The 24,918-nt window shown below is 47.0% G+C and overlaps 1 protein-coding gene across 1 annotated transcript in view; it reads left to right on the top strand.

Moving 5' to 3' along the window:
* The window catches only part of EMILIN2 (elastin microfibril interfacer 2), a 53,248-nt gene that overhangs the window by 23,079 nt on the left and 5,251 nt on the right, over positions 1-24,918 (top strand). The window contains exons 3-5 of the mRNA XM_045187946.3: positions 3,382-3,557; positions 7,622-9,544; positions 23,349-23,756. Of these exons, the coding sequence (XP_045043881.2) occupies positions 3,382-3,557; positions 7,622-9,544; positions 23,349-23,756 (2,507 nt within the window). The remainder of the gene's footprint in view (positions 1-3,381; positions 3,558-7,621; positions 9,545-23,348; positions 23,757-24,918) is intronic.

The raw sequence follows: 24,918 nt of genomic DNA, 5'->3' as shown, positions 1-24,918 counted from the left end.
TAACACACAGGCTGAACTTATGTGGTGAACCCTTGTTTCCCCCAAAAGGAGTTTCCCAGGGAGAGGAGAGTTGGGGTAAGTGGGCATGGCTGAGGCAGGGGTGCAGGGCAAGCTCAGGCCGTGGGGCAGCTCATTGCCACAGCCCCCAGGCTGCGGAGGCAGCTGGGGACGCACTTCCCAAGGGACAGGCTGCTGTTTACCAGAGACTGGGATGGGGGCCAAGGCTGCAGCCTGAGTCAGCCCTCCAGCTCTCCCAGCACCTCCTGACTGTCCCTTTGGCTGTCAGTCCCTCGTTCTGGTGCCCCACTTGGTGCAGCTGGGTCAGTATTTGTCGAGCATCTCTGTGTGATCACAGCCCAGGGGCCTGGGGACATTTGGGCTGCTTTGGCTCTGTTCACTTCCCTGCCCGGTCATCCAGGCCTGGCTGCCTCAGAGGGCGGATGGGTTCCCTGCATCTGGGGCTGCTTCTCAACTCTGGCTGTGCTAGACAATAAATTTGGGACTTTTTGAAAGGCACAGAGACCTAGGTGCCCCATGCCCCCAAACCAATTAAAATTAGAATTTTGAGGGGTAAAGGCCTAGGCATTTTTGTAAAGCTTCCTGGCCAGGGTATTGTCCCGCAGCGCTTTGGCTGATGATGGGGCACTGGGCCTGGAAATCCTACTGGGGTCTTTCTTCCCTATTATCTGTGGAACCTCCCAGCTGGCCACTGTGGGAGCGGAACCCCATTTATGTGAGGAAAATCCCAGTATGGCCGTGGGGCTGGACAACCCCTACCTCCTTCCCTCACACCCCCTACACTGAGGTCTGAGGACCCGAGGCCGCCTCTGGGGTCCATGTCGCAGTGCACAGAGAAGTGGGAACATGAGCTTTCCCACGGTTAGAGGTGGCTGCATGATCATTTCCAGCTGTCACCGGGGAGGCCTCTTCCACATGCTGGACCTGAAAGCTTTGTTAGCGATGCTGTCAACCTGAACTCCATTGCCTGAAATGGGAAAGTCTACAGCAAGCCAGTTAGGGGAGGGGTGGGAGCGCAGAGTGCGTGTGAGGGTGGAGAGGAAGGTGGGAACTCCAGGGAGCTTTCCTAAGTTATGAGCTGGCTCCAAAATAATAACTGCCTTTACAGAAAAGAATGAAGTGTTCGAAAACCTAGAACTTTCTTACACCCGGCTCAGCAGTGAGAGGTTAAGGCCCCCGGGTGGGGTGAGAAGTTGTCCCTCTTCCCAGGGTATCCAAGCCTCATGTTTTGCTCTCCTATTCCGGCTCAGCCGCATTCAAAAGGGTGTAATGCAGGCTGTCATCTACTGGCACATGAACAAAACCCAAGAGCAAACACATTCGCACATTCAGTCTTGAATGCTCAGAGGGACCGAGTTTTTCTGAGATTACACATTCTTCCAGCATTATACCATACTTGGGCATACAGAACAATGGAATGGAACTTTTCTTTTTTTATAGTTTCAAGGACCACACAGAGGATTCTTTTGGTAGCGGGGAGGTAGGGCCAAGGGCTTGTGTGCACCTGGAACGAATTAGATACTCAGGTGAACATTTGCTGAATGGGGACAGTGGTTACCTTCCTACTGATGTCCTTTGGGACATCTCTGGGTGGGTGTGGCTGTTTTGAAGTTAGGGCAAGTGCCAGAGAAACTTGCAGGTTCTGCGTGCTGGAAGGCTGTGTAGGGTTCAGACAAGACCGGTCTAAATACCAGCCCTGCCATTCCTGACTGTTGGAACTTGGACAAGTCACCTAGCCTCTCTGAGCCTGTGTTTTCTCATTTGTGAAAAGAGGAAACTCTGAATTGTGGGGACTTGATGGGAATGTGGTGGGAATGGGACGGAACAAAGGACCTAGGGAGGAGGCCTTGTGTCCTTACTCCTCACTCCTCGAGCAGTCTTTCCTTTCTGTTTATTGGGCTTTCTCTTCAGTTTTCCTTGAAAAAGGCTCCCACCAGGCCTTCTCAAAATCTGCACACTGGGCCCCACCACAGACCAATGGAATGAGAACCTCCGAGGCTGAGGCCCAGGCACCTGTAGTTTTTTACACTTCCTTGGTGATTCTCATGGCCAAGGTGAGGACCACGGCCCTGGAACACCAGGTGAAACAGGGACAGTGAAAGGTGCTGGGACCCTAATCCTTGGGGCAGCGCTGTCAGCAGGGCCTCTTGGGATGCTGAAAGGACACCTGTCCTGTCCTGGTGGTGGAGTAGATCCTTACACTTGGGGCTTTAGGTGACATGGTTTTGACCCTGGAAGATGTTCAAGTCCATTACAGGTAGTAATCTATAATTCTCTCAGGAACATAACTTTGAACAACACCTGCCATGAGGCGGGTGCCCGAGGTGCAGTGGCCTGGCTGACTGAGGGCCTTGGGCCACCTGGCAGCTGGCGGACCCGAACCACCATGCTGAGCAGCACACAGCACCCCTGGGGAAGTGATCCAAAGATTCATTCTGGAAATTGGCCCTAAAAAGAAGACCAACTGCTAGTTTTGGTGTTCAAAAGGAAGAGAAAGGACGAGGTTCAAGAGAGTCATGGTTCCGAGCCTGAACTAGAAGCTGGCTAAATTAAGGAGCCAGCTTGATGGGAGCCCGAGCTGGGCACTGCTGGTGCTGTGGCCCTGCAGCCGTCCCTCTGAGCCCGGCGGCTGTAGGGCGATCACTGTGTTGGCGAGGCCCAGGCCTCCGTGTAGCGCCTTTACAGCCCATCACAAGGGTCTGTGTGATGGACAAGTGCATCAGGGGACATGCACTTTTAAAGGGGACTTTTGAATGCTTCCAATTCTGCTTCCTTATGTCCCTCATTAGCTATATGAATCAAGGCATCTTTTTAAAAGATCTGAACACCAATAGCATGAGGTGCCGTCTCCACAGCCTCGTGGCCTGCCACCTTTGTTAGTGCTGGGGAGACAATGTGCTGAGATAAAGAACTTGGGTGTTATGAGACACGAGGGTGAACCATCGATGCTCCTTTAAAACACAAAACAAACGACCCTGAGCTACACCTGGAAGATTGTCTTCAAAGCAGCAAACTCTAGAAAAGAAATTTGTTGATGAAACAAAAGCTCAGTTTGTGAAAAATGGCCACATCCAATAGGAATCCTGGGGCCAAGTTTTTCTAAGTTGCCCGTTTCCCCAGCCTTTAGTGGGACGGGAGCTGTGTGCTGGGGCGGGGTTGCAGGGGGAGGTGGATATAAGAGATAGAAGAAGGAAGACAATAGGATTTTGGCTGAACCCCAGGGGGTCACTGCTGGATTGAGGAGACCTGGGGAAAGCAGGCAGGGCCTCCAATTAATCCTTTTCATTTGAGTCCAACTTTGGAAGGGCCAGAGCACTCGTAGCAGCAGCCAGTAAAGAGAAAGACCACACTTTTCTTCCGCAGGTATCGTGTGAATGTCAGACCCAGATATGTCACCAAGTACAAGGTGGTGACCCAGTTGGAATGGAGGTGCTGCCCTGGCTTTAGAGGACCAGACTGCCAAGAAGGTCCTGGAGACCCCACGAAGACTCTGCGTCCCACGCCTGCTCGGCCTCGAAACAGCTTGAGGAAACCCACGGGTGAGTTCTCCTCTGTGCTTTGCTGTGCGTGGGGACCACTAACACTGCCGGTGCCCCTTCAGACAACACAACCTGTGGTTTCCAGTGCTGGGCTTGCCGAGGTCTTCAAAGAATGCAAGTAGATGCCTACAGTAGACACGACAGGAGTTTATTTGTAGAGGCAGTAGCAATTAGAAGACAAACTTTTTGCAGGTAAATTGCTTTGTTAGGGCCAACCTGTGAATGCCAAGGCCTTAGAAATCAGTATAGGAGATGCTGATAGTTTCAGACTTGTATAGCCTGAGGCAGAGATGAGAGGGATCAAAAGCAATCAGGCTGTGTTTGGTTTTAGTTTGCTTTCATCTACAAGCTTCCATAAACCTGAATGTGAAAGACGTAAAGTTGTTTTTTAAAAAACAGATAAATGGAATCATTCTCGTTCTGTTTGGGGTGAGATATTTGTGAAGCTAAGCCACATATCACAAGCATCCAGTGAGGTTGTTCTTAAATTTACTTCTGAACTATTTTTTTTTGAAGTGAAATAGCAGAAACTCAATGAATTGCTAAGAAACGGTTATTTCCACCAAAGTACACCTTTGCTTTTAAGTGTAACATTAAGAGAGTGACTTGTATAGACACTATTTTTTTCTTTTTTCTACATCACTTTATCTCTCCTCTTTTTTAAGTTGAGTCAGAGTAAATGACTTAGATTTTAAATGACTAATAAACTTAGATTTCCCTATGAATTAAGTGTTTAAGTCATTTTGAAATGATTATATTTTCCCATGAGGTGTTTCAGTTTTGAAACTAGTATTTTACCTCAACATTGTCCACTAGATTTTAAGATAATGTTTTATTACAAAAGTAATGCATATCAATTAAAGAATGTTTATAAAACACAGGAAAATATTTAAGTACAAATACTCTCACCATGAAGTGGTAACTACCGTTAATATTTTCTGATAAGACATTACTCTCCCCTCGGCATATACATTGTTGTGAAAGAAAAACTCATTCATCTCGTGAATATTTATTGAGCTTCTGTATCTACGCCAGGTACTGGGGAAGTGAGGAGACAAAGCAGACAGTCCCTGACCTCACTGAAGGTGAACATTAGACAAGAAATTACAACAAGTCATGATAGGTATCGTTACAGGCACACATGATCTTGGATCATAATAGATAGTTTATTTCTGTTTTGTTTAGTTTCAGTTTTCATTTTATAAAACTTTACACGTACATGTAGTTTAATGTGTCAAATAGCTTTATAAGGACTCCTAGGAAAAGTACTTTTTCCCTTCCCAGTGGTAATTACTTTAAATTTTTATTTATTGATTTGAGAGACAGAGAGAGAGAGAGAAAGAGAGAGAGATTAATTTGTTCTCCACTTATTTGTGCGTTCATTGGTTGATTCCTGTGTGCGCCCGGACCAGGGATTGTACGCGCAACCTTGGCACATCGGGACAACACTCCAACCCAGCGAGCCACCCGGCCAGGGCCTAGCACGGCATGTTTTTATTTGTACAGCATTTTGCCGTTTACTTTGCAGTAACTATGTGGATGATGTTTATAGCTGCAGTGTGCTGTAAATCTGTTGCCCTTTCTATATAGCTTTTTGATTTCTGTAGAGTTAACAGTGATCTTACTTTTTTTTTTTTTTGCTTGGTTTTCTATATTTTTATCCCTATTTCAACCCAAATTCTTCTCTGGTTATTTAAATATCCTCTCATTATAATCAATAAGTTTCTCATCTTCGTAAGAAATCTCTCCTCAGCCCTCTGCCCTGCCCCACCTGGACTGGCCATCCGCTTTTCCTGGCTCACGACCGTGGCCCTGCGCTCTCAGCTGGCCTCTCTGCTGCAGGTCCCATGTGTCCTGTACCCCCACTTGTCTTTCTCAGCTGTACCCTTGCTTTGGCAGAGCACCTCTTCTAGTAGTGTCATGAGAAGATGGCATGAGAGAGAAATTTTTTTACAGTTTTTAAACCATTTTATTTTATTTATTTAATTTTAAATGATTTTTTATTGTTATTCTATTACAGTTGTCCCAGTTTTTCCCCCTTGCTCTCCTCCACCCATCCCAACCCCTGCTCCCACAGTCAGTTCCCACACAGACATAAACTCTTTGATATTTTATAGTATAAGAATATTTTTACTCTACTTTCAGAATTCTAGGTTGGAAATAATTTTCCTTTAGAATTTGAAAGTATTGTTCAATTTTCCTCTAGCTTCCAATGTAGCCGTTAAAAAGTCCAAAACCATTCTGATTCTAGTTTTTTGTGTGTGACTTGGTTGTTTTTCTCTTGTGTGTCTGTGTGTGTTTTCATTTTAGTGGAATTCAAAAGGGAATGAAAGGAAATGCTTGTCCTCAATCTGCTATCATTATAGAGAACATGCTATTTTGGGAACATTTTTTAACTTAATCTATAATGAACAGCCTTCCATATCACTTAATATTCTACAGTATCCTTTAATACTTTAGTGAGTGTGATTATTTGAGCACAATCCCCTACGGATGGACTTCTGTTGTTTGCAAGTTTTTATTATTATAGATAGTATTTGAAAAAGCACTTTTCCTGTTAAATTTTTGGATTCATCCCTGATTACTAGAATAAATTTTTAGAACTGTAAATTACAGGATCAAAAAATTTTTGAATATTTCAATACATGTTGCCAAATTATTCTCCCCCAAAATTGTAGCAATTCCCTCAGAATGAGAGAAGCATTTCCTTACATCCCGATGTTCCCCCAGTCTCCTGCCCTTTGTTTTTATTTCCTTTGTTCAGAATAGCATTTCATTTTTTATGTGATTCAATAACGTACTTTCTTCTTCTAGTGCCTTGAGATAAAATACATTTTTTCTTATGGAAAAATAAGGTGCTCTTTACAGTTCTCCACTTGAGACTTTGGCCCTCTGGACTCCAATCTTGGTTTCACCACGGAATTGATTTTAATGAATAATAGCTGCTGTTACAATTGTGTACAAAAGTTTAGAGGTGATAAAAAAGTGAATGTTCAAGTCAAATATCTACAACATTCTAAATTTGTTTCTAATATTTGTCAGTGTACATTAATGCATTTTGTTTCATTGAATCTCTTTTGTGTTTGAATTTTTTCACTCTACGTGCAGGCTAGTCCAGGTTAACCCTTACGAGGCTCTCGTACTCCTTGTACCCTCCTGTGCCTTGAAGGGCATGGCTCATTCTATTGCCTCAGGTTTTGATCGTCTCCTTTTAGTTTATCTTTCTTTATATCTATCAGTTTATTTTTAATTTATAACTTATCACATTCTTCTTTATAATTCTTTTTCTTGGACTATTTCCTTGGGGTTATATTTTTCACAGTAGGATTATCAAAAATTCAATGTTTGTATTTTTTTGATTTAGTGAACTTTCCTGCATATGGGAATATGGCTCCCTTGTTAGGAGACACCAATAGAATCGGTTGCTTTATCTCTCTTTTGCTTTTAGTTTCCCCAGCTGCCTAACAGTGCTCAACAGTGTCTCTGAGACTCTTTGACCATAGGGATGCTAATAAAAGTAAGAGAATATTTAAGAGTTACATGGAGGGTAACTTGCTGCTCTTGTGATATCATATCACCCAGCAGCTGTTGGGTGGATCTTGCTAAAGCGGCTTCTGTGGTTTTATATTGTAGCATTCACTTAGCCATGGGGGTGTGGCTGCAGTTCACTGATGTGGGAGAGGATATCTTCATATGATAAAGTAGATACAGAATATTTCCCTTCAGGGTGAAAGGAACCGTTGAGTGTCTTGTACCATGACACTCTTAACAACACCTAGGAGGGAAGATAGTACCTCTGCTCCATAGATGAGGGGGTTATAGGTCACAGAGGTTGATTAATTGGCTCCAGGGCAGACAGTAAACTTCAGGGGCAGAATGCGAGTAGAGATCTGTTTGACTCAAAGCCCATCGTCTTTCCCGCTCTACCACAGTAATTAATTACCTGTGGTGAGAGAGGATCTGGAAGCGAAGGTTTAAATGTATTCTGTAAGTACCCTGTTTATTGTCTTTGCAGAAACAAGGTGGAAAATGTTAAGTCATGTCCAACTCTTTCTTTGTAACAGACAATGAACCAAGCCAAATCTCAGAGCCCAAGAAGACACTATCACCAACTCATGCAACAGAACCAAGTCGGACAGTAGATCCAAAACAGGGGCCCCAAGAACTTCAGGATAAGAAAATCCAGGTGCTTGAGGAGAAGGTTCTCCGACTCACAAGGACGGTTCTGGATCTCCAGTCTTCCATTGCTGGTGTGAATGAAAACCCCAAACATACCATTCAGGATGATGCCAGCAAAATGCTGGCACCATGGCTCAGTAACCTGCACCCCCAGCCAGTGCCTGACAGTACTGTTGGTAGAGACACTGAAACAGTCCAGCTTCCTGGTGTCCTCAACAAAAAAGAATCTGGCATGAAAGACATCAAATCTGAATTGGCTGAAGTCAAGGATGTTCTGAAGACCAAGAGTGACAAGCTGGAGGAGCTGGATGGGAAAGTGAAGGGTTATGAAGGGCAGCTCAAACAGCTCCAGGAGGCTGCCCAGGGCCCTACGGTGACCATGACGACAAATGAACTTTACCAAGCCTATGTCGATAGTAAGATTGATGCCCTGAGAGAGGAACTCATGGAGGGAATGGACAGAAAGCTGGCTGATCTGAAGAACTCGTGTGAGTACAAGCTGATTGGTGCCCAACAGCAGTGTGATGACTATGGGAGCAGCTACCTGGGAGTGATTGAGCTTATAGGAGAGAAGGAAACAAACCTGAAAAAAGAAATAAATGACCTCCGAGCCCAGCTACAAGAACCTTCAGCCCAGTCAAATTGCTGTGGCGGTAAAAAGACTGGTGACTTTGGGCAACAGATCAAGGTATTAGACCAGAAAATTGAAAGAGTTGCTGAAGCCACCAGAATGCTAAATGGGCGATTGGACAATGACTTTGACCGACCCATCGTTCCAGAGCCAGACGTGGACTTCGATGCAAGATGGAATGAACTAGATGCAAGGATCAATGTGACAGAGAAGAATGCAGAAGAACATTGCTTTTACATTGAAGAGACCCTTCGGGGGACCATTAGTGGAGAGGTTGATGACTTGAAGCACCTTCTCGATGAGAAAATACGGTCTCTGGAAGAGCGTCTGGGGAGCATTCTCCGAGAGTTGACCAACGGCACTGATGCAGAGCTCATTCCGCCAGCATCAGTCCTCCCAGGTGTGTCAGGGGCTGGGCATGAACAGGTCATGATGGAATTAAACCACCTGAAGAACAAAGTTCAAGATGTTGAGGACATTTGCCTGCAGAACTTCCAGGGAGAGCATAATGGCATAAAAGATACTTTACCAAATGGAGAAGACCACCCAGTGAGTGATAGTTTTAGCCTTTTGAAATCTCTAAATGAGACAATGCATAGGAAATTTCAAGAAACCGAACGTAGCATCCAGAAACTTCAACAAGATTTTAGTTTTCTTTATTCTCAATTAAACCACACGGAAGACAATATGAATCATCTTCAGAATGCACTGAGCAAGTGTAGAGAAGGTACAAAGGCTGGAGTGGGTGGGTTTTCTAAGGAGGGTGAGCAAGAAAGGATGGTGGAGCCATCTCCCCAGGACGTCATCGCTCCTTGCTGCGTCCAGCTGGAGGAGAGGGTGCAGAGGCTGCAGAGCCAGGTTCTCTCTGAGCTGGACACTTGTAAGGAAAATACACACGGGGTCCAGAGGGAGGTCTCCGTGGTTGAGGACAGGGTGTCTCAGATGGAGAAAACTTGCAGCAAACTGGACTCCATCGCAGGAAGTCTTCAGAGGATCAAGGAAGGGCTCAACAAGCATGTCAGCAGCCTGTGGAGCTGTGTCAGGCAGATGAACGGGACTCTCCGGTCACATTCCAGAGACATTTCTGGCCTGAGGTATTCTGTCCAGCAGTTCTATAGCCACGTTTTCCAGATTTCTACTGATTTGCAAGATCTGATCAAATTCCAGCCATCAACAAGTAAGTTGACTTTTATAATGTCATTCTCGTATGTGTTTGCAACATGTATTGTGCGAGAGTGTGGACAGTGTGTGGGATTAATTACATCAGTGGTACTCAAAGTGTGCTTTATAGATTGGGGCCAGTTTGTGAATTGTTCGGTGCTGGGTAGCAAGGACATAGATACCAACATTGAGAGTAAGTATTTATAAACTTTTAAAATAATTTGACATCACTGTAGCATTCAAGCGCATGCGTGTAGGCTGCATCCAAGAACTGTTGTCTTCAGGTCTAGGGCACATCCCCTTTGTGTTTACCAGAGTTGAATGCCAACTTACTGGGTCCCTAAGGACTTGTTTAGGGCCAGCTCTGTGCCCAGAAGGACACCCTGCTTCATGACTAATCTTCTCCCTGCTTTCTTTTTCTCTCCTCCTCTTTGGTCCTTTATCACCTTTTCCACCTTATTCTCCTCCAGGTGGCAAAGCTCCTCATGTGTGAGCTGAGATTTCACGGCCTGGTGTGAGCCTGTAGGCTTTTATGATCAGGTCCCAGTTGAGATATAAAACTCAAGGAGGGGAAGGCTGGAGCAGGAGAGGTAGACGAGCCCTGGCTTGACTGGGGAGAGACAGGGCCAGGTCCTCAGGAGGCAGGGGAGTGTCCCAGGTACTCAAAGATAAGGGGTTTGTAGATAAGAAATTACCAGGTCAACCAGGAGCAGGAAGTTGGCCTCTGCCCCAGCTTGGGGCCCACCACACTACACTGTTTATAACCTCCCCCCCTCGTCCCCAGGCCCATGAAGCTTCTGTATCTCTGCAATGTTTCATAATGGTCACAAGACCATGTGTGTTCATAGAATGATTGTCCCTCATGGTAACAGTGCTGTCTGGACAGTGCGTTATAATAACAGATTGAACCAGATATTTCCAGTTGATTTGCAATTCCCAGGCAGTGTGGGAAGCTGCGTGAAGTCTTTCATGCTTGTCTGTTAAAGTAAGAGTTGGAGGTATGTGGCTCCCAAAAGATTGTCCTTTTGCAATGAACTCAATGTTGTGAATGTAGAATGCATGGACTTCCAGGAATTTCAAAGAGCCAAAAATAACCTAGCAGAGCTTTATCCGTCCTTGTGTACCTTCCACAGCCGGGATATCTGTGACCTGAGTATCAGAGGGTGAATTAGGAGTTCAGATCACAGTGAAAGTCCCATATCAACTAGTGAAAAGTCAACAGAACATTTATTGAGCACCTACTCTGTGCAAGGCTCTGTGAAGGATGTAAATAAGTAGCACAGTCTTCCCCTCCAGGCATTTTCAGTCACAGTGGCAAAGACACACATCGTTCTGCAGGGAGAATGAATGAGACCGAATGTAAAGGTCCAGTGAGTAGTGTAGGGGTTATTCCTGTAGTTCGTAGAATCTTACTGAACCCTTATTTTGTGGCAGGTATTGAGCTCTTTGTGTGGACTGTGTGGATGACAATGTATTGGTAGTGACGGTCTGAGGTGAAACAAGCAGAGAGGGTCATGGGAATGGGGTGTTTGTGGATGCACTGGGCATGTGGAGTAGCACCCATGGCTGCTGTGGAAGTCGAGGAGGGCTTCTCAGAGGAGAGAGCCCTGAGCTGAGAGATCAAGGTTGAGTAGGTTGCAAGTTCAGAGGCCGGTGGGGTGCGGAGTGAGGCAGAGTGATAAGAGAAACTTGTGGAAGGAGGCACTACTGGAGCTAATAATTGAGGTCCAGAAAAGCAGGAGGATGAAAGGCACACCTGGTGAGGAGCTGGTGTGAATGAATCAGTTATCACCGTGTAACAATCTACCACAAATCGTGATGGCTTAAGACAACAAAGATCTATTATTTTCCATTGTTCTGTGGGTCAGAAACTCAGGTAGGGCTTGGCTTGGTGGTTCTTCTGCTTTATTTAATGTTGAGTCACCCACGTGGCTGCAATCAGCTGGCATTGGGCCTGGCTGGGCGGAAGGTCCAGGAAGATTTCAGTCACATGTCTGATGCTCAGGATTCCTCCATTGGCCATTCTCTCCACGTGGCTACCTTGGGCTTCGTCACAGCATGGTGGTCTGAGGGTGGTCAGGTTTATTCCACATAACTGGCAATAAGCGAAGGTGGAAGCTGCTGGGCCTCTTCCAGGCTTGGCCGAGAGGGGGCGTGGTGTCACTTCTGCCACACTGTGTTGGTCAAAGCAAGTTAGCCCTTGAAGGGTGATGGGGCTTGTATGTGTCAGGAGGGAGGGCATATTAACGACAGTCCTCATACCTCCCAATGTGAGCAAAGGACCAGGGCGGAGGATGCATAATGTAGTGTATGCAGTAGCCAGAGACCTGTTTGCTGGACCAGGGACACAGACTGTTCCCACTCAGTCCACTGCGCCGCTCACAGATCTCACTTTTTTCTTCAGAAGCGTCTCTAATGGGGCTGAATTATCCAGGAGGCAGCCCGTGGGGGTGGGGGTGGGGGTGGGGGGGTGGGGACTAGGGCAGACCGAGGGGCTTCAGCCGATGTTCAGATAGATTCAAGTCTCCTTCTCGTCTCTCTGTTGGTGTAGATGTTTGCTTATTTTTGGGACAAAAGGTCCATGGCTTTCATCCAGTACTTGGACACATGCCTAACTTTCAAAAGGTAAAGAATCACTGTATTTTCATCACTGCCTCACCTTCAGCTCAGCTCGGCTCAGCGGTTTCTGTGCCTCTACCCATTCATTCACTCAACAAATGCTTCCTGAGCGTGTCATAGTGCTGAAGTTTCAGCCCTCGGGGATCCTACCCTGCAGTTGGAAAGACAGGCAATGCACAGACCTGCAAATAAAGATCTGATTCCAGCCAGCAATCAGTGGGTGAGGAAAGATACAACAGAGTAAGACGTTAGAGACTGGGGACAACTATTTTAAGTGACTGGTGGGGAGAGCTGCTCAGTGCATATGACATTTGAGCAGATATATGAATAAAATGAAGGGCAAGCCCTGCAGAAATCTGTGGGACAACTGTTCCCAGTGTGGGGGGACGGCGTGTTCAAAGGTCCTGAGGCAGGAATGAGTTTGCCCTTTTTGAAAACTCAGAATGCCAATTTGCTCAAGTCTGTGAGCGAGGGGGAAGGTCCTAGACAGAGAGGTCAAAGAGGAGATAGGAACTAGATCACAGAGGATTTTATAGGCTCTGGTAAAGGATTTGGATTTTAAGTACAATGACAAACTATCGGAGGATTTTGAGCCAGGAAGTGATTATTTCCCAGATCCGCAATCCCATCTAAACTCACATTTCCTCTGTAACTTTGGGCAAGTTATTTATCTACCTCATGCCTCACTTCCTGCATCATTAATTGGAAATAATAAAAATACCTCAAAAAGTTGTTGTGAAGATTAATACTCCTTAGTAGTGGAATATTAAATAGTCCTTGGTAATCACTCAATGAATATTACCTATTATTTTAATCCTCCGTCCTCTCTAATGGATGTTCGGTCTGCTGCTGGCTGAACTTTTCTCCCTTCCTCTTTCTGCAAAGCCGAGGCCTCCAGCCTCAGAGGAGTGAGCAGGCCTGTCCGCAGCAGATCTGGGATGGCAGCTGGGGGTGTCAGGCTCTTGGCTGCTCTAGATAGCCAGAGGGCATTTTCTCCCTCTCTCCCTTTCGTTTTCTTCTTCTATAGACTGTGCATCAGGTAGTGTAAAAAGCCTAGAAATCTTCCCTCCCTAGCATTCAGGATTCACGTTCAAATATTCTTGTTACTGAGAAGCTTCCCACTCAGGGATTCGTTAGGTTCTAAAGCACAAGGAGGTTCCTTCATGCTTTGTTCTTCTGTCCGACCACCTGTAAGGGTTCGGCCCTCTGGCTGGAGACAGTCACCCCTGTTTCCACAGATGGGCCTGGGCACCGCTACTTCACACCTTCTCACCAGCACCCTTTCCCTTCCCTTTAGTGGCATCTTGTCCTCAAGCTGCCCAGTTTCACCTTTCCTGAAGTCAGTCAGGTAGGGAGTCTCCCTGCTGCCAGTAGCTCCAATGTCTGTCCCCAGATGAGCATGAAACACAGAGTCTACTTTCTGCCTGGGCCCAGGGCCATCCCGGCCTGCGCCGCAAGCATCTGCAACACCGAGACTGGCACAGCCTTTGACAGCGGCACATGCCCGCCTCCTCCTCGTCTGATGGAGACGCTGAGCCTGGCTGACTCGAGCATTTGCACTGTTCCTCTTACAGTTGGGAGAGAAGGGGAGTTCCTGACGTTGAGAAACCTGGGACTCCACCAGAGCTGGTGGGCAGGCGACGCATGTTTCTGTGCATCAGGGAAGCTCTTTCCCTACGGCACGGTTCCAAGAAGGGGACAGCCTGCCCAGATGCCACAATATTGTTTCAACACCATCTCTTGACAACAACATTACTTCCTTTTCCCATCGCCCACCTCTTCCTCTTGCTCATGTCTTAGGGCAACTTCTCATACTACTTCAATTATTTTAATAATGTTTTGTTTAGGAGTGTTTCAGATTTAAGAATCCCTTCAATATAAAGTTGCTTAATTTAAGATGTGCTGTAAGACTGAAAAAAGCACAGGTTTTAAAAATAAGTATCTAACCATAAAGCCTGGTGAGGGAAGAATGGTCTGATGAAAGTATTATGGTGATTTTTGACTTCAACTCAAAATTGGCTGAGTTTGGGGCCAGTTTAGGGCTAAGACAGCGTGATGGACTGGGCCTTTTGTGAACATATAAAGGCTAAATAAACAGCACACACTCAGACCACACTGACCCCAGACAACACAGCCTTTGACCGTGCGGGCATTTAGTTTTTTGTTTGTTTGATTTTATCCTCACCCAAGGCCCTTTTTTTTTTTCATTGTTTTTAGAGAGAGAGAGGAAGGGAGAAAGGAAGGGAAAGAGAGAGAGAGAAGCATTGATGCCAGAGAGAAGCATCCATTGGCTGCCTCCCGTATGTGCTGGGACTGGGAATCATACATGCCCAGACCAGGGCTTGAACCAGCAACCACACTGGCCAGGGCTCTTTATCCCCTAATCTTCACCCAAAAATATGTTTATTGATTTTAGAGAGAGAGGAAGGGAGAGAGAGAAACTTTGATGTGAGAGACAAACAGCAATTGGTTGCCTCCTGTAGGAGCCCCAACGAGGGAACGAACCGGCAACCTATTGGTGCATGAACGGACATTCCAGCTAACTGACCGCCCAGCCAGGGCAGCATCTGGTTTCTGTAATGATCTTTAGTTGGTATAAATAGCAGCTGCTTTTCTCCATCCTAACCTTGAGTTTAGAAGTGCGGTGTTCTGGGGCCTGAGCTCTCCTACAGCTGCATGCAAAATCCTCTGGGAGCTTGGAATAAGAACTCCTGGGCTCACTCGGGAGATTCCTGTTCAACAGGGATGAGGTGAGACCCAGGAATTTGTAATTAAATTTGTGATAAATTTGTAATTATAACAATAAACCTGTAGCTCTGGTCCTGGAAGGGGAAGGCAGGCCACCTCGGAGGCAGTAGGAGACAACTGCCCAGGACAAGCTGTGCCCGGAAAGAAGGGCAGGCAGGGGGGCAGGAAGGTGGTAAGGAGAGAATAAAACCACCGACTTTGTCACCTGCCACCAACCAAAGGGTGACCGCGCGTGTGCTAGTCCGCTTACGGACTTTGTTCTGTTCCTTATCGCTCTGTCTCTCCTTACGTCTTGATTATTGAAGCTTCGCAGTGGGTCTGAAAATTGGGAAGCATAGATCCTCTCTACCTTTCCATAGAAATTTTAGAATCAGCTTGTGAATTTCTGCCAGAAAAGAGATTCCCTAGTGTGCTGATACAGGTGAGACCCCTTCTCTGAGACTCAGAGAAATACTTTTCATCTCAAAGGTTTTGCCACAGAGTTTAACACACACAAATACACCTGTATCTGTATTTCAGTGTTGTACTTTTTAGAAATGTAGACCCATTTTCCCTCTTTAGCCCAGTTCCTTCCGATTTCCATGTGGGATCCTTTGGACTCACGTTCTTGGCTCCGCCCACTTGAGGAAGAGTCAATATGGGCCCTTCTGTGCCGTAACCAACACAGCGCCACCTTGTGCCAGCGGGAGGGCTTTTCCCCTCTTTGTTCAACCAAAGCCAGGTCCGCGTTTAGGCTGCCATTTGCTCAGAGTAGAACCATTCCAGTGAATACACGTTTTCCCTCCCTGTGTTGTCAGGGGAACAATTCAGGTTTTCTGTCAGTTGTTTCTTTATTGTACCTACATGTCCTCCATTTGGGGGCATGCCACCTGGCCTGCTCTCCCCTTAGCCTTCCTGCAGGGAAGACAAGTGACTTTCCTCAACCAGCCATTTTCTGATAGCCCACTCTGTGCCGGCTCAGGACAGGAGCCACATTCCTCTGAACTTCCTGACGCACAGGCGATTGTGCCACCTCAGTCTGTGGTGGCTTGGGCCTATTCCCAGGAACCGAGCTTTGCTGCATAATGTGGTAATTGGCTCTGAGAACATCGTGCATCCATCCAGTTAGCTGCCTTTTCTCAGCATTTTGATGGATTTTTTTTTAAGCCAGAAAGAAGTCTTGATTGACATCTTTAAATACTTGTGTAGTTGCAGCATTTGGCCTGTAGACACCTCCTCTGGATGCCAGGCAAATCAGATTTCACCTGGGCCAGACTTCTGATGAGTTGCACGGCGTTCTACCATCAGGGATGGGCCCTCGCACCTGTCACTTCATCTGATTGGCACTGAATTCTGCCTGGGTGACAGGAAGCACTGCAGGGCAGCCTGTGTGATGCAGGGTGTGGATAACGCAGGGGGTTACAGTGGCTTTCCCACAGCCAGGCCTCCAACACAGACGCTAACGTCCAAGACCAGTGTCTGCCCCACGGCCCCTTGTTCCGTGCCGAGGCACCACTGAGGTACCAGGAACCTGCTGAGGAGCCTTAATTTTTGCAACTTAGACCCACCTGGCAGCTGGCCTGCCTCCAGGGGTCATGAGCGGCTGCCGGAGGAGACAGACACCCCAGGCTCCTGTCACCAGAGACATTAATTGCCTGGGCCAGACTTGTCGTCTTAGCACATCGGCCTCATGGACTTTGGGGAATTTTTAAAGGCAGGTCTTTATTTTAGTAAAGTGGAAATTGGCTTTTAATAAGAACTTTAAAGGACAAGGAGTGTCTTTTATTACACGAGTGTCAAGTCCTTCCATGGTAAGCCTGTGGTCCTGCCTGGCCTGCTCCCGGAGGTACACGGCCACCCATCAGCATCAGGACGGTGCCATGGGGCAGGTTCCCAGACCAAGAGCCAGGACTCGGTCCATTCCTCACCGCTCCTCACGCAGTAATGCACGCACAGCAACACTTGGCTCTTAGGATCTCAATTCAAATGGTCAGTCTCTGAATTAGAAACACATGTTCAGTTCAGAAAGACGCTGACTGCCAGAGTTATCTTTCCAGAATGAGCAAAATGCTGTCTAGTCTCTGTTTCAACTTTGTAATAACCGTGTGCCTCAGGAGTACTGTGCGATGCTGCAGCGCGAGCAGGAGCGGGAGCAGGAGTGGGAGCTAGAGGGGCTGGGCTAGGGCTCCGTCCAGGTCCAGGGCGGCGTTCTCATCACCATCTTTGCTGTGATGTGACGGGCAGTTTGGAGCATTCAGCTCTCACAGCACTCGTGGACGGACTCCTCAAGGAGATTAGTGGAGAATATTTGGCCCAAGCAGTATATTTGTCCATTCTTTTCCCTCTGCCTCCTACTTGGTATGATGCGCCTGGGTGTTGTGGGAGTGATGACTAAAAAGCGCAAACTACCACCGTCTCTGTGTGCCAGCCTTGCCCTAATACCGGGGACCTCACCCTCCGGGCCATGGACCCATATGGACCTGTGGCCTGCTAGGAACCAGGGTGCACAGCAGGAGGTGAGCTTGAATGCAATGTGCTTGAATCAGCCCGAAACCATCCTCCCCCAGCCCGTTCGCTGGAAAAATTGTCTTTCCCAAAACCAATCCCTGGTGCCAGAAAGATTGGGGACTGCTGCCCTAACAGGACCCCAGAGTGGCAGTTATTGGCAAAATTAGGGTGCTAATTGAATGGCTGGCAGGAATTCGGGGGTGGCTTATAGGACGTGACATACTTCCAGCCTCCTTCCATGCCCTGTGCCTAGCCCTGGGGGTGAAAGGTCATTAAAATGTGTCCTCAAGTGCACATTACCCAGCAAGAGAAGAAAGATAATAAGTTGAAAGGTCCCCTAGAGGCCCAAAGAGCTTTGTGTTTCAGAGACAGGATTGTTCAAGCCCTATTGGGCAGATCCAGGATGGCTTCATGGAGGAGGTGGTGTCTGAGCTGGGTCTTCAAGGATGACTGTGTTTCTCTTGGCAAGGGCACCAGAAGAGGCCTTTAGAGAGCGTGAACAATGAAAGCAAAGGCACAAAGAAATGAAGCTCGGATGCGAGCCAGACACCACTGAGGTACTAAAGCCTGCAGGAGGAGATGGAGCCAGTGGTGGGGACTTTGGTGTCAGAAAAGATTTGATTTGATTTGATTTGACGAGCAGTGGAAAACAATGGAAGATTTTTGAGCAGGGAAAAGATGACTAGAATGTTTTCTAAAGAGCATTGTGCTAAGGTATGGAAGAAGGAGCCAAAAATATTTCAGAATTAGAATCAGCTGGACTTAGCAACAGATCTCTGTGTATGTGTGTGTGTGTGTGTGAGAGAGAGAGAGACAGAGAGACAGAGAGACAGAGAGAGGAGGGGGGACAGGGAGGAGGAAAATATGACTCTGAGTGCCAGGGTGAGGTAACCAGGAGAATGCCAGTGGATTTCAGAGAGAGAGTTGGTTGGAGGGTTTGTTGAACAGAGGTCAGAGAAAAAGGACCAGTTTGAGGGGCCGGACTTTGCTATTTCAAGGTACTTTGCTGACTGTGATTCACTGAGGGCTGTAGGACTGAGGAAAAGTATTTTTTATTTAAATTTTGGATGGAGACACCTAAACTTGGGGTTAAAGGAAAAACTTTGGGGGAGGAAGGAAAGAGGGATGAGCGGAAAGGAGTGGTGTTGGATGGAGCAGCTCCTGGTAGAGCAGGGAGGTGGGTGCTGGGGGCTCCGGTAGAGCGGTGCCCTGGAGGGAAGGACACTCCCGAACCTGGGAACAGAGAGAGGAGGACAGAGGGGACAGAGAAGAAATAGACTTAAGCATGCCTGGAAGGGATAGGGTAGAAATGTGCCCTTGGTGAGTGTCTTCTACAGTTAGATTTTATAAAAATAAGAAAAATAGTCCTGAGAAGCTTATAATGAATAGCAGCATCCCTGCCCCCCACGTCTCCCCATCACCTTTCTCAGTCTCGGTGGGCAAGGGGGTGGCAGCCACGTGCAACTGTTTCAGACCTTTTTCCTCCTTGATATTTGCCTCCATATTTCTACATTGATGTATCAGCCTCAGACATCTCTCGACATAGATACTTTAGGTAGTATTTAGACATTATATAGCTTATCTTTTTAGCAGCTATAATGAGGCTCTATAATGAGGCTTTCCCTTGTCTCTCCCTGCTTCCCCTTGTCCCTCTCCCAACAGTCACATCACAGAAATCAAGACAATTGCTTGTGCTCTCGTGAGCTAAACAACCGATAACAGCTAAAGATGACTGTTTGCTTTTTGTTTTGCTTTTCACTGAATTGTAGTAGTGTTGCGTATTATTTGCTAGATTTTATGTGTCCATTTTGGATTCTTCTTACCCTTTAATACCCTCCTAATACAATTTTCCACAGCATAAAATGTGTCATACATGTAGACTCCGTGTTTTAAAATGAGCCACCTCCCTCCTGGAGCTTGCTCTCGTCCTGACCCAGTCTGGACTGCTCGCTCCCTGCACTTGCTGTAAGGCTTCCAATCCGAAACTTCCCTCAATACCATCCTAGAAACTCTTTGAACCTCTTTCCTGTCTGAGACCTTACAAATTTTTTTCTTTCATGGTTTACTCCCTTTGTTCCAGTGAAATGTATTTTCCAATAGTTTATTTATTTATTATTTTTAAACATATTTTATTGATTATGCTATTACAGTTGTCCCATTTCCCCCCCTTTATTCCCCTCCGCCCTGTACACCCCCTCCCACCGCATTCCCCCCCTTTAGTTCATGTCCATGGGTCATACATATAAGTTCCTTGTCTACTACATTTCCTATACTGTTCTTACCCTCCCCCTGTCTATTTTCTACCTACCATTTATGCTACTTATTCTCTGTATCTTTTCCCCCTCTTTCCCCCTCCCACTCCCCTGTTGATAACCTTCCATGTGATCTCCATTTTTTCTGATTCTGTTCCTGTTCTAGTTGTTTGCTTAGTTTGTTTTTGTTTTAGGTCTGCTTGTTGATAGTTGTGAGTTTGTTGTCATTTTACTGTTCATATTTTTGGTCTTATTTTTCTTAGATAAATCCCTTTAACATTTCATATAATAAGGGCTTGGTGATGATGAACTCCTTTAACTTGACCTTGTCTGGGAAGCACTTTATCTGCCCTTCCATTCTAAATGATAGCTTTGCCGGATAGAGTCATCTTGGATGTAGGTCCTTGCCTTTCATGACTTCGAATACTTCTTTCCAGCCCCTTCTTGCTTGTAACGTTTCTTTTGAGAAATCAGCTGATAATCTTATGGGAACTCCTTGGTAGGTAACTCTTTCCTTTTCTCTTGCTGCTTTTGAGATTCTCTCTTTATCTTTAATCTTGAGTAATTAATTATGATGTCTCTTGGTGTGTGCTTCCTTGGGACCAACTTCTTTGGGACTCTCTGAGCTTCCAGGACTTCCTGGAAGTCTATTTCCTTTGCCAGATTGGGGAAGTTCTCCTTCATTATTTGTTCAAGTAAGGTTTCGATTTCTTGCTCTTTCTCTCTTCCTGGCATTCCTATGATTCAGATGTTGGAATGTTTAAAATTGCCCTGGAGGTTCCTAAGCCTCCTCATTTTTCTGAATTCTTGTTTCTTCATTCTGTTCTGGTTGAATGTTAATTTCTTCCTTCTTCTCCAGACTGTTGATTTGAGCCCTGGTTTCCTTCCTGTCACTGTTGGTTCCCTGTACATTTTCCTTTATTTCACTTTGCATAGCCTTCACTTTTTCCTCTATTTTGTGACCATATTTAACCATTTCTATGAGCATCCTCATTACTAGTTTTTTGAACTCTGCATCTGATAGGTTGGCTATCTCTTTGTTGCTTAGTTGTATTTTTTCTGGAGCTTTGATCTATCTGTTCTTTCATTTAAGCCATCTTTTTTTTTTTTTTTTTTTTGTCTTGGGTGTCCTGATATGTTGTATGGGCGGAGCCTTAAGTATTTGCCAGGGAGGGACAACCCATTTTGCTGCATTGCGGTGCTGTATGTGGGAGAGGGATCCGAGAAGAAACAATGCTATTTGTTTAGCTCTCTGCTGGTTTTCAGTCACTTCCCCTGCTACCCACAAGCAAATTGGGCCCTTCTGGTGCTGATCCCAGAGTGGGTGATTTTGTGTACATTCTAGGACCCTGTGGGTCTCTCCAATGGACTCTCCTGTGAGGCTGGGAGTTTCTCCCACTGCTGCAATCCCCACAGGTTTTTACAGCTGGAGGTTTTGAGGCTTTATTTCCCCACAGTGGAACCCTGGATTACATGGTCTGTCTTGCTCCCCAGTTGTTCTTCCTGGTTTATCCACTCGCAAATGTGGGACCGCCTAGGTCTGCCACCCACCACCTCACCTGGTCTGCCCGTCTCCACCTTGCCACAAGTCCTCTCCACCCAGCCGCCTGTCTCCGCCTCTTTTACTGGTCTGGATGAATGTTTCTTCTTTAATTCCTTGGTTGTCAGACTTCCATTCAGTTTGATTTTCTGTCTGTTCTGGTTGTTTTTCTGTTTTTAAATTTGTCGTTGTCCTTTTGGTTGCGCAATGAGGCACAGTGTATCTACCTATGTCTCCCTTTGGCCAGAAGTCTTAAGAAGATCCTTTTTATACCAATCTTTTCTTGCATCTTGGATGGTGACTTCTGTTTCTCAGAAGGATAACATGTTTATTTCTTGCATTGTCTCTTTCTTCAGAGTTCCTTTTCACTAGTTGGTTGGATGATTTGTCTTGGTTTTGTCTTTCATATTAGAGGCTTTCCTTGCACTTCAGGTGATCTTGACTGTGTTCACATTTAAAGGTGAGGCAGAGATAGGGTTTCGTGCCTATGGGCTTCACTATGGAGTCATTTAAAAAAAACCTTCACCCAATAACGTTTAGTAATTTTAGAGAGAGAGGGAGGAAGGGAGGGAGGGAGGGAGGGAAGGAGACAGAGAAAAATATCAAGGTCAGAATCATTGATTGGCTACCTCCTGTATGCACCCCAACTGGGGACCGAACCTGCAACCTAGGTATGTGCCCTGACCAGGAATCAAACCCACAAAACCCACAAACTTTTGATGCTCCAACCAACTAAGCCACCCAGGCAAGGCTATGGAGTCTGTTGGAAGGTTCCTCCTGTCACTGACCTGTGGTAATAAATAAGTGTCTTGGAAGCTGAGCAGGGAAAAGGGGCTGGGAGTCTCCTAACTTAGTGTGCAGACTGACTTAGTGTTTTCAGACTGTTCTTTGTCTTCCACTGTGGCTGGTGTTCCCATGTCTGGAATCCGTCTGCCTGTTTCTCCGTCTAACCCAGCCCTTCTCAACCAGTATTCCAAAGACAATTAGGCCTGATCCATTCCACTGATTGGCATGAATTAACTTCTCTGCATCTAGAATGGTATTAGCTCTGTACCAACCTTGGGAGAATTGAGAAAGTAATCAATCAAAAAGTGATCACTGATCCACTCATCCTTTGCCAGGGTTAATTCTCTCATGGAGCACTGGTCAGAAAATGCTATTTGAGAAATTATCTCCCTTTGGGGTGGAGGTGGACGAGCAGCCTGGCTCTGTGGGTGGAGGGGAGTATGTGTTTGATATGCTGTAATTACCTTAGTGAGTTTTAAATCAAAACTAGACAGTGCGTCAAAATGCAATCACTGATTTTGCCAGGACATTATTCTACAGCTTGGAACCTGGGCATTGCAAGCACCATAGGGGCCTGAGGAGTAGGGGTTGACTTTTGAGGGTGGTATCCGGCCAGTTCCGGTTATTTTTAGATGCCTCGTGGGCCTCTACAGGAAGGCTAGTTCCAGGAACGTCCGCACTGAGGAGAGGGCGGCAGTTTCCTGGCTGTGTCACAGTGCCATCCCAAGGGGACAGGAAAGTGTGAATCAGAAGGTTCCTCTGGTGGAAACCCCCTCAGCTGGTGATTTAAGGATGTGGTGAGAGGCCAGGGGTGTTGCTGCTCCTGTGGCGTTTGCTCTTGCTGTAGAAGTGGCCCCGGCTCCTGGGCACCTGCTTGGGTTGCCTTGGCATCTGTACCCAGGAGGCCCTCAGCTTGTGAAGCCATCCACAGTGACCCCAAAACTAGCTTGTTTAAATGTGAGGTCACCTGTGGCAATAGTAATTTCTTTCAGTAATTTGTGGTTACATCTATGCCATCATTACGCAGTGAAATCGGGAGAGTTTGGGTGCTGGAGCCAAGAGTGGTGCCGTTTTGGAGAGTGCAGCCATCATGTAGGGAGGCCGGAAATCCCCCTCCCTGGGCAGGGCGCCTTCCACTTGCCTTCTCAGCGGCTCCCAGGCCACCTGAGGGCAGCTTGACGGGCAGTTCCTTCCAAAGCTGCAAGGCAGGCTGTCCCCATACAGTGGTGGCTGCTCCTGCACTGACACGGTGCCCGTGACTTTGTTGGTGTAGGTACAAGGACAGCCTCCCAAGTGCACGCCTTCAGTATCACACAGGGGCTGTGGCTGAGCCGTCAAGCCTGAGGTTTTTAACTCTGTGTATTTCTTTCCACTTTCCAAATGCTCAGCGGAGGAGCCCTCAGAAGCACCCCCACCTCCACCCCGCGGGAAGGCCCCACAAGCTCCCAAGAAGCCCCCACAGCTGGCAGAGGTCCCTACGGAGCCATCTCATCCCCTGCCACTGACCCCTCCACCACTGCCAAGGCCCAGTGCTCCCCCACCTCCTGACGGCCCTGGACAACAACTGCACACGGGCCAGCAGCCTGTTCTGCCCAAGAGACCCCAACAGCCACTGCCCCCGCCAGTGTGGCCTGGCCGGACAGGCCTGCCCGGCTCCACTGGGGACTTTATGGAGACTGGCGAGGCTGGGCCTCCAGGGAGGATGGGCATGTCAGGGAGGGGCCTGCCTCACGGGGTGGACGGCCAGTCTGGGCAGGTGCCCATCCCCAGAACAGAAGGCTTCGCAGGAGCACCAGGTGAGACTACATGGAGGCGCTGTCTCAGCCTCAGGGGTCTGCTGCAGGGGCTTTGTGGGTTCAGGGTTCAACCTTCATGGTGCAAGGTCCAAAACTTAGTTCTCTAAAGGTGCTGACATCCTGAGAGACCAGTTCATGCTAATTGAACCCCCAGAGCCTGTCGCACCCGAGGGTCAGTGCAACAAATTATACTTAGGTTGCCCCACGGGCTGAAATACCTAGGCCCCAGAGGAAGCTCACCGATCTTCCCAGCAGGAAGTGTACCTGGGAAACGAAAGGTGTACTGGGAGCTTGTATAGCAGCAGAGATGGCCACACATCAGAGTGGAGAAGCTGGAAGGTTCTGGATCAAATCCCAGTGCTGTCATTACAAGCATTGGGACCTGAGCCAGCCTCCTAACCTGAGGTTCAGCTCTGTCACCTGCAGAGTGAGGACAGTAGTAGCACCTCAGGGAGTCTGTGAGGAGGAGGGAGAAAGCCTAGTTCGATGCTTGGCTAGTAGGTGCCCCGTGAAAGTTATGTCAGCTCAGCTCCACTGGGGAGTGGGAGGGGCGGGGGATGCTGTTGGGTAGGGCAGGGGGGAGAAGGGAAAGAGAGTGAGCATTTGTGGGATCCCCCCACATCAATTTCTCACAGCTGTCCTGATGTCACTGTGAAGTTATTAGTTCTATTTACAGATGAGGAAACTGAGGCTCAAGGCTATGACATGTAAACAAATAATTTTCTAAGCAGTTTGTTTTCTATTAGTTTCATGTATCATGGATGATTATACACTGTTGGGCTATTGTCTGTCCATCCATGCATGCATCCATCCATCCAGCAATCTATCCATCCATCCATCCATGCATCCATCCATCCAGCAATCTATCCATCCATCCATCCATGCATCCATCCATCCAGCAATCTATCCATCATCTATCCATCCATGCATCCATCCATCCAGCAATCTATCCATCATCTATCCATGCATCCATCCATCCAGCAATCTATCCATCATCTATCCATCCATGCATCCATCCATCCAGCAATCTATCCATCATCTATCCATGCATCCATCCATCCAGCAATCTATCCATCCATCCATCCATGCATCCATCCATCCAGCAATCTATCCATCATCTATCCATGCATCCATCCATCCAGCAATCTATCCATCCATCCAT

This window comes from Desmodus rotundus, chromosome 10 (assembly GCF_022682495.2).
Source record: "Desmodus rotundus isolate HL8 chromosome 10, HLdesRot8A.1, whole genome shotgun sequence".
Classification (NCBI taxonomy): domain Eukaryota; kingdom Metazoa; phylum Chordata; class Mammalia; order Chiroptera; family Phyllostomidae; genus Desmodus; species Desmodus rotundus.
This window is presented reverse-complemented; position numbering and strand designations above follow the sequence as displayed.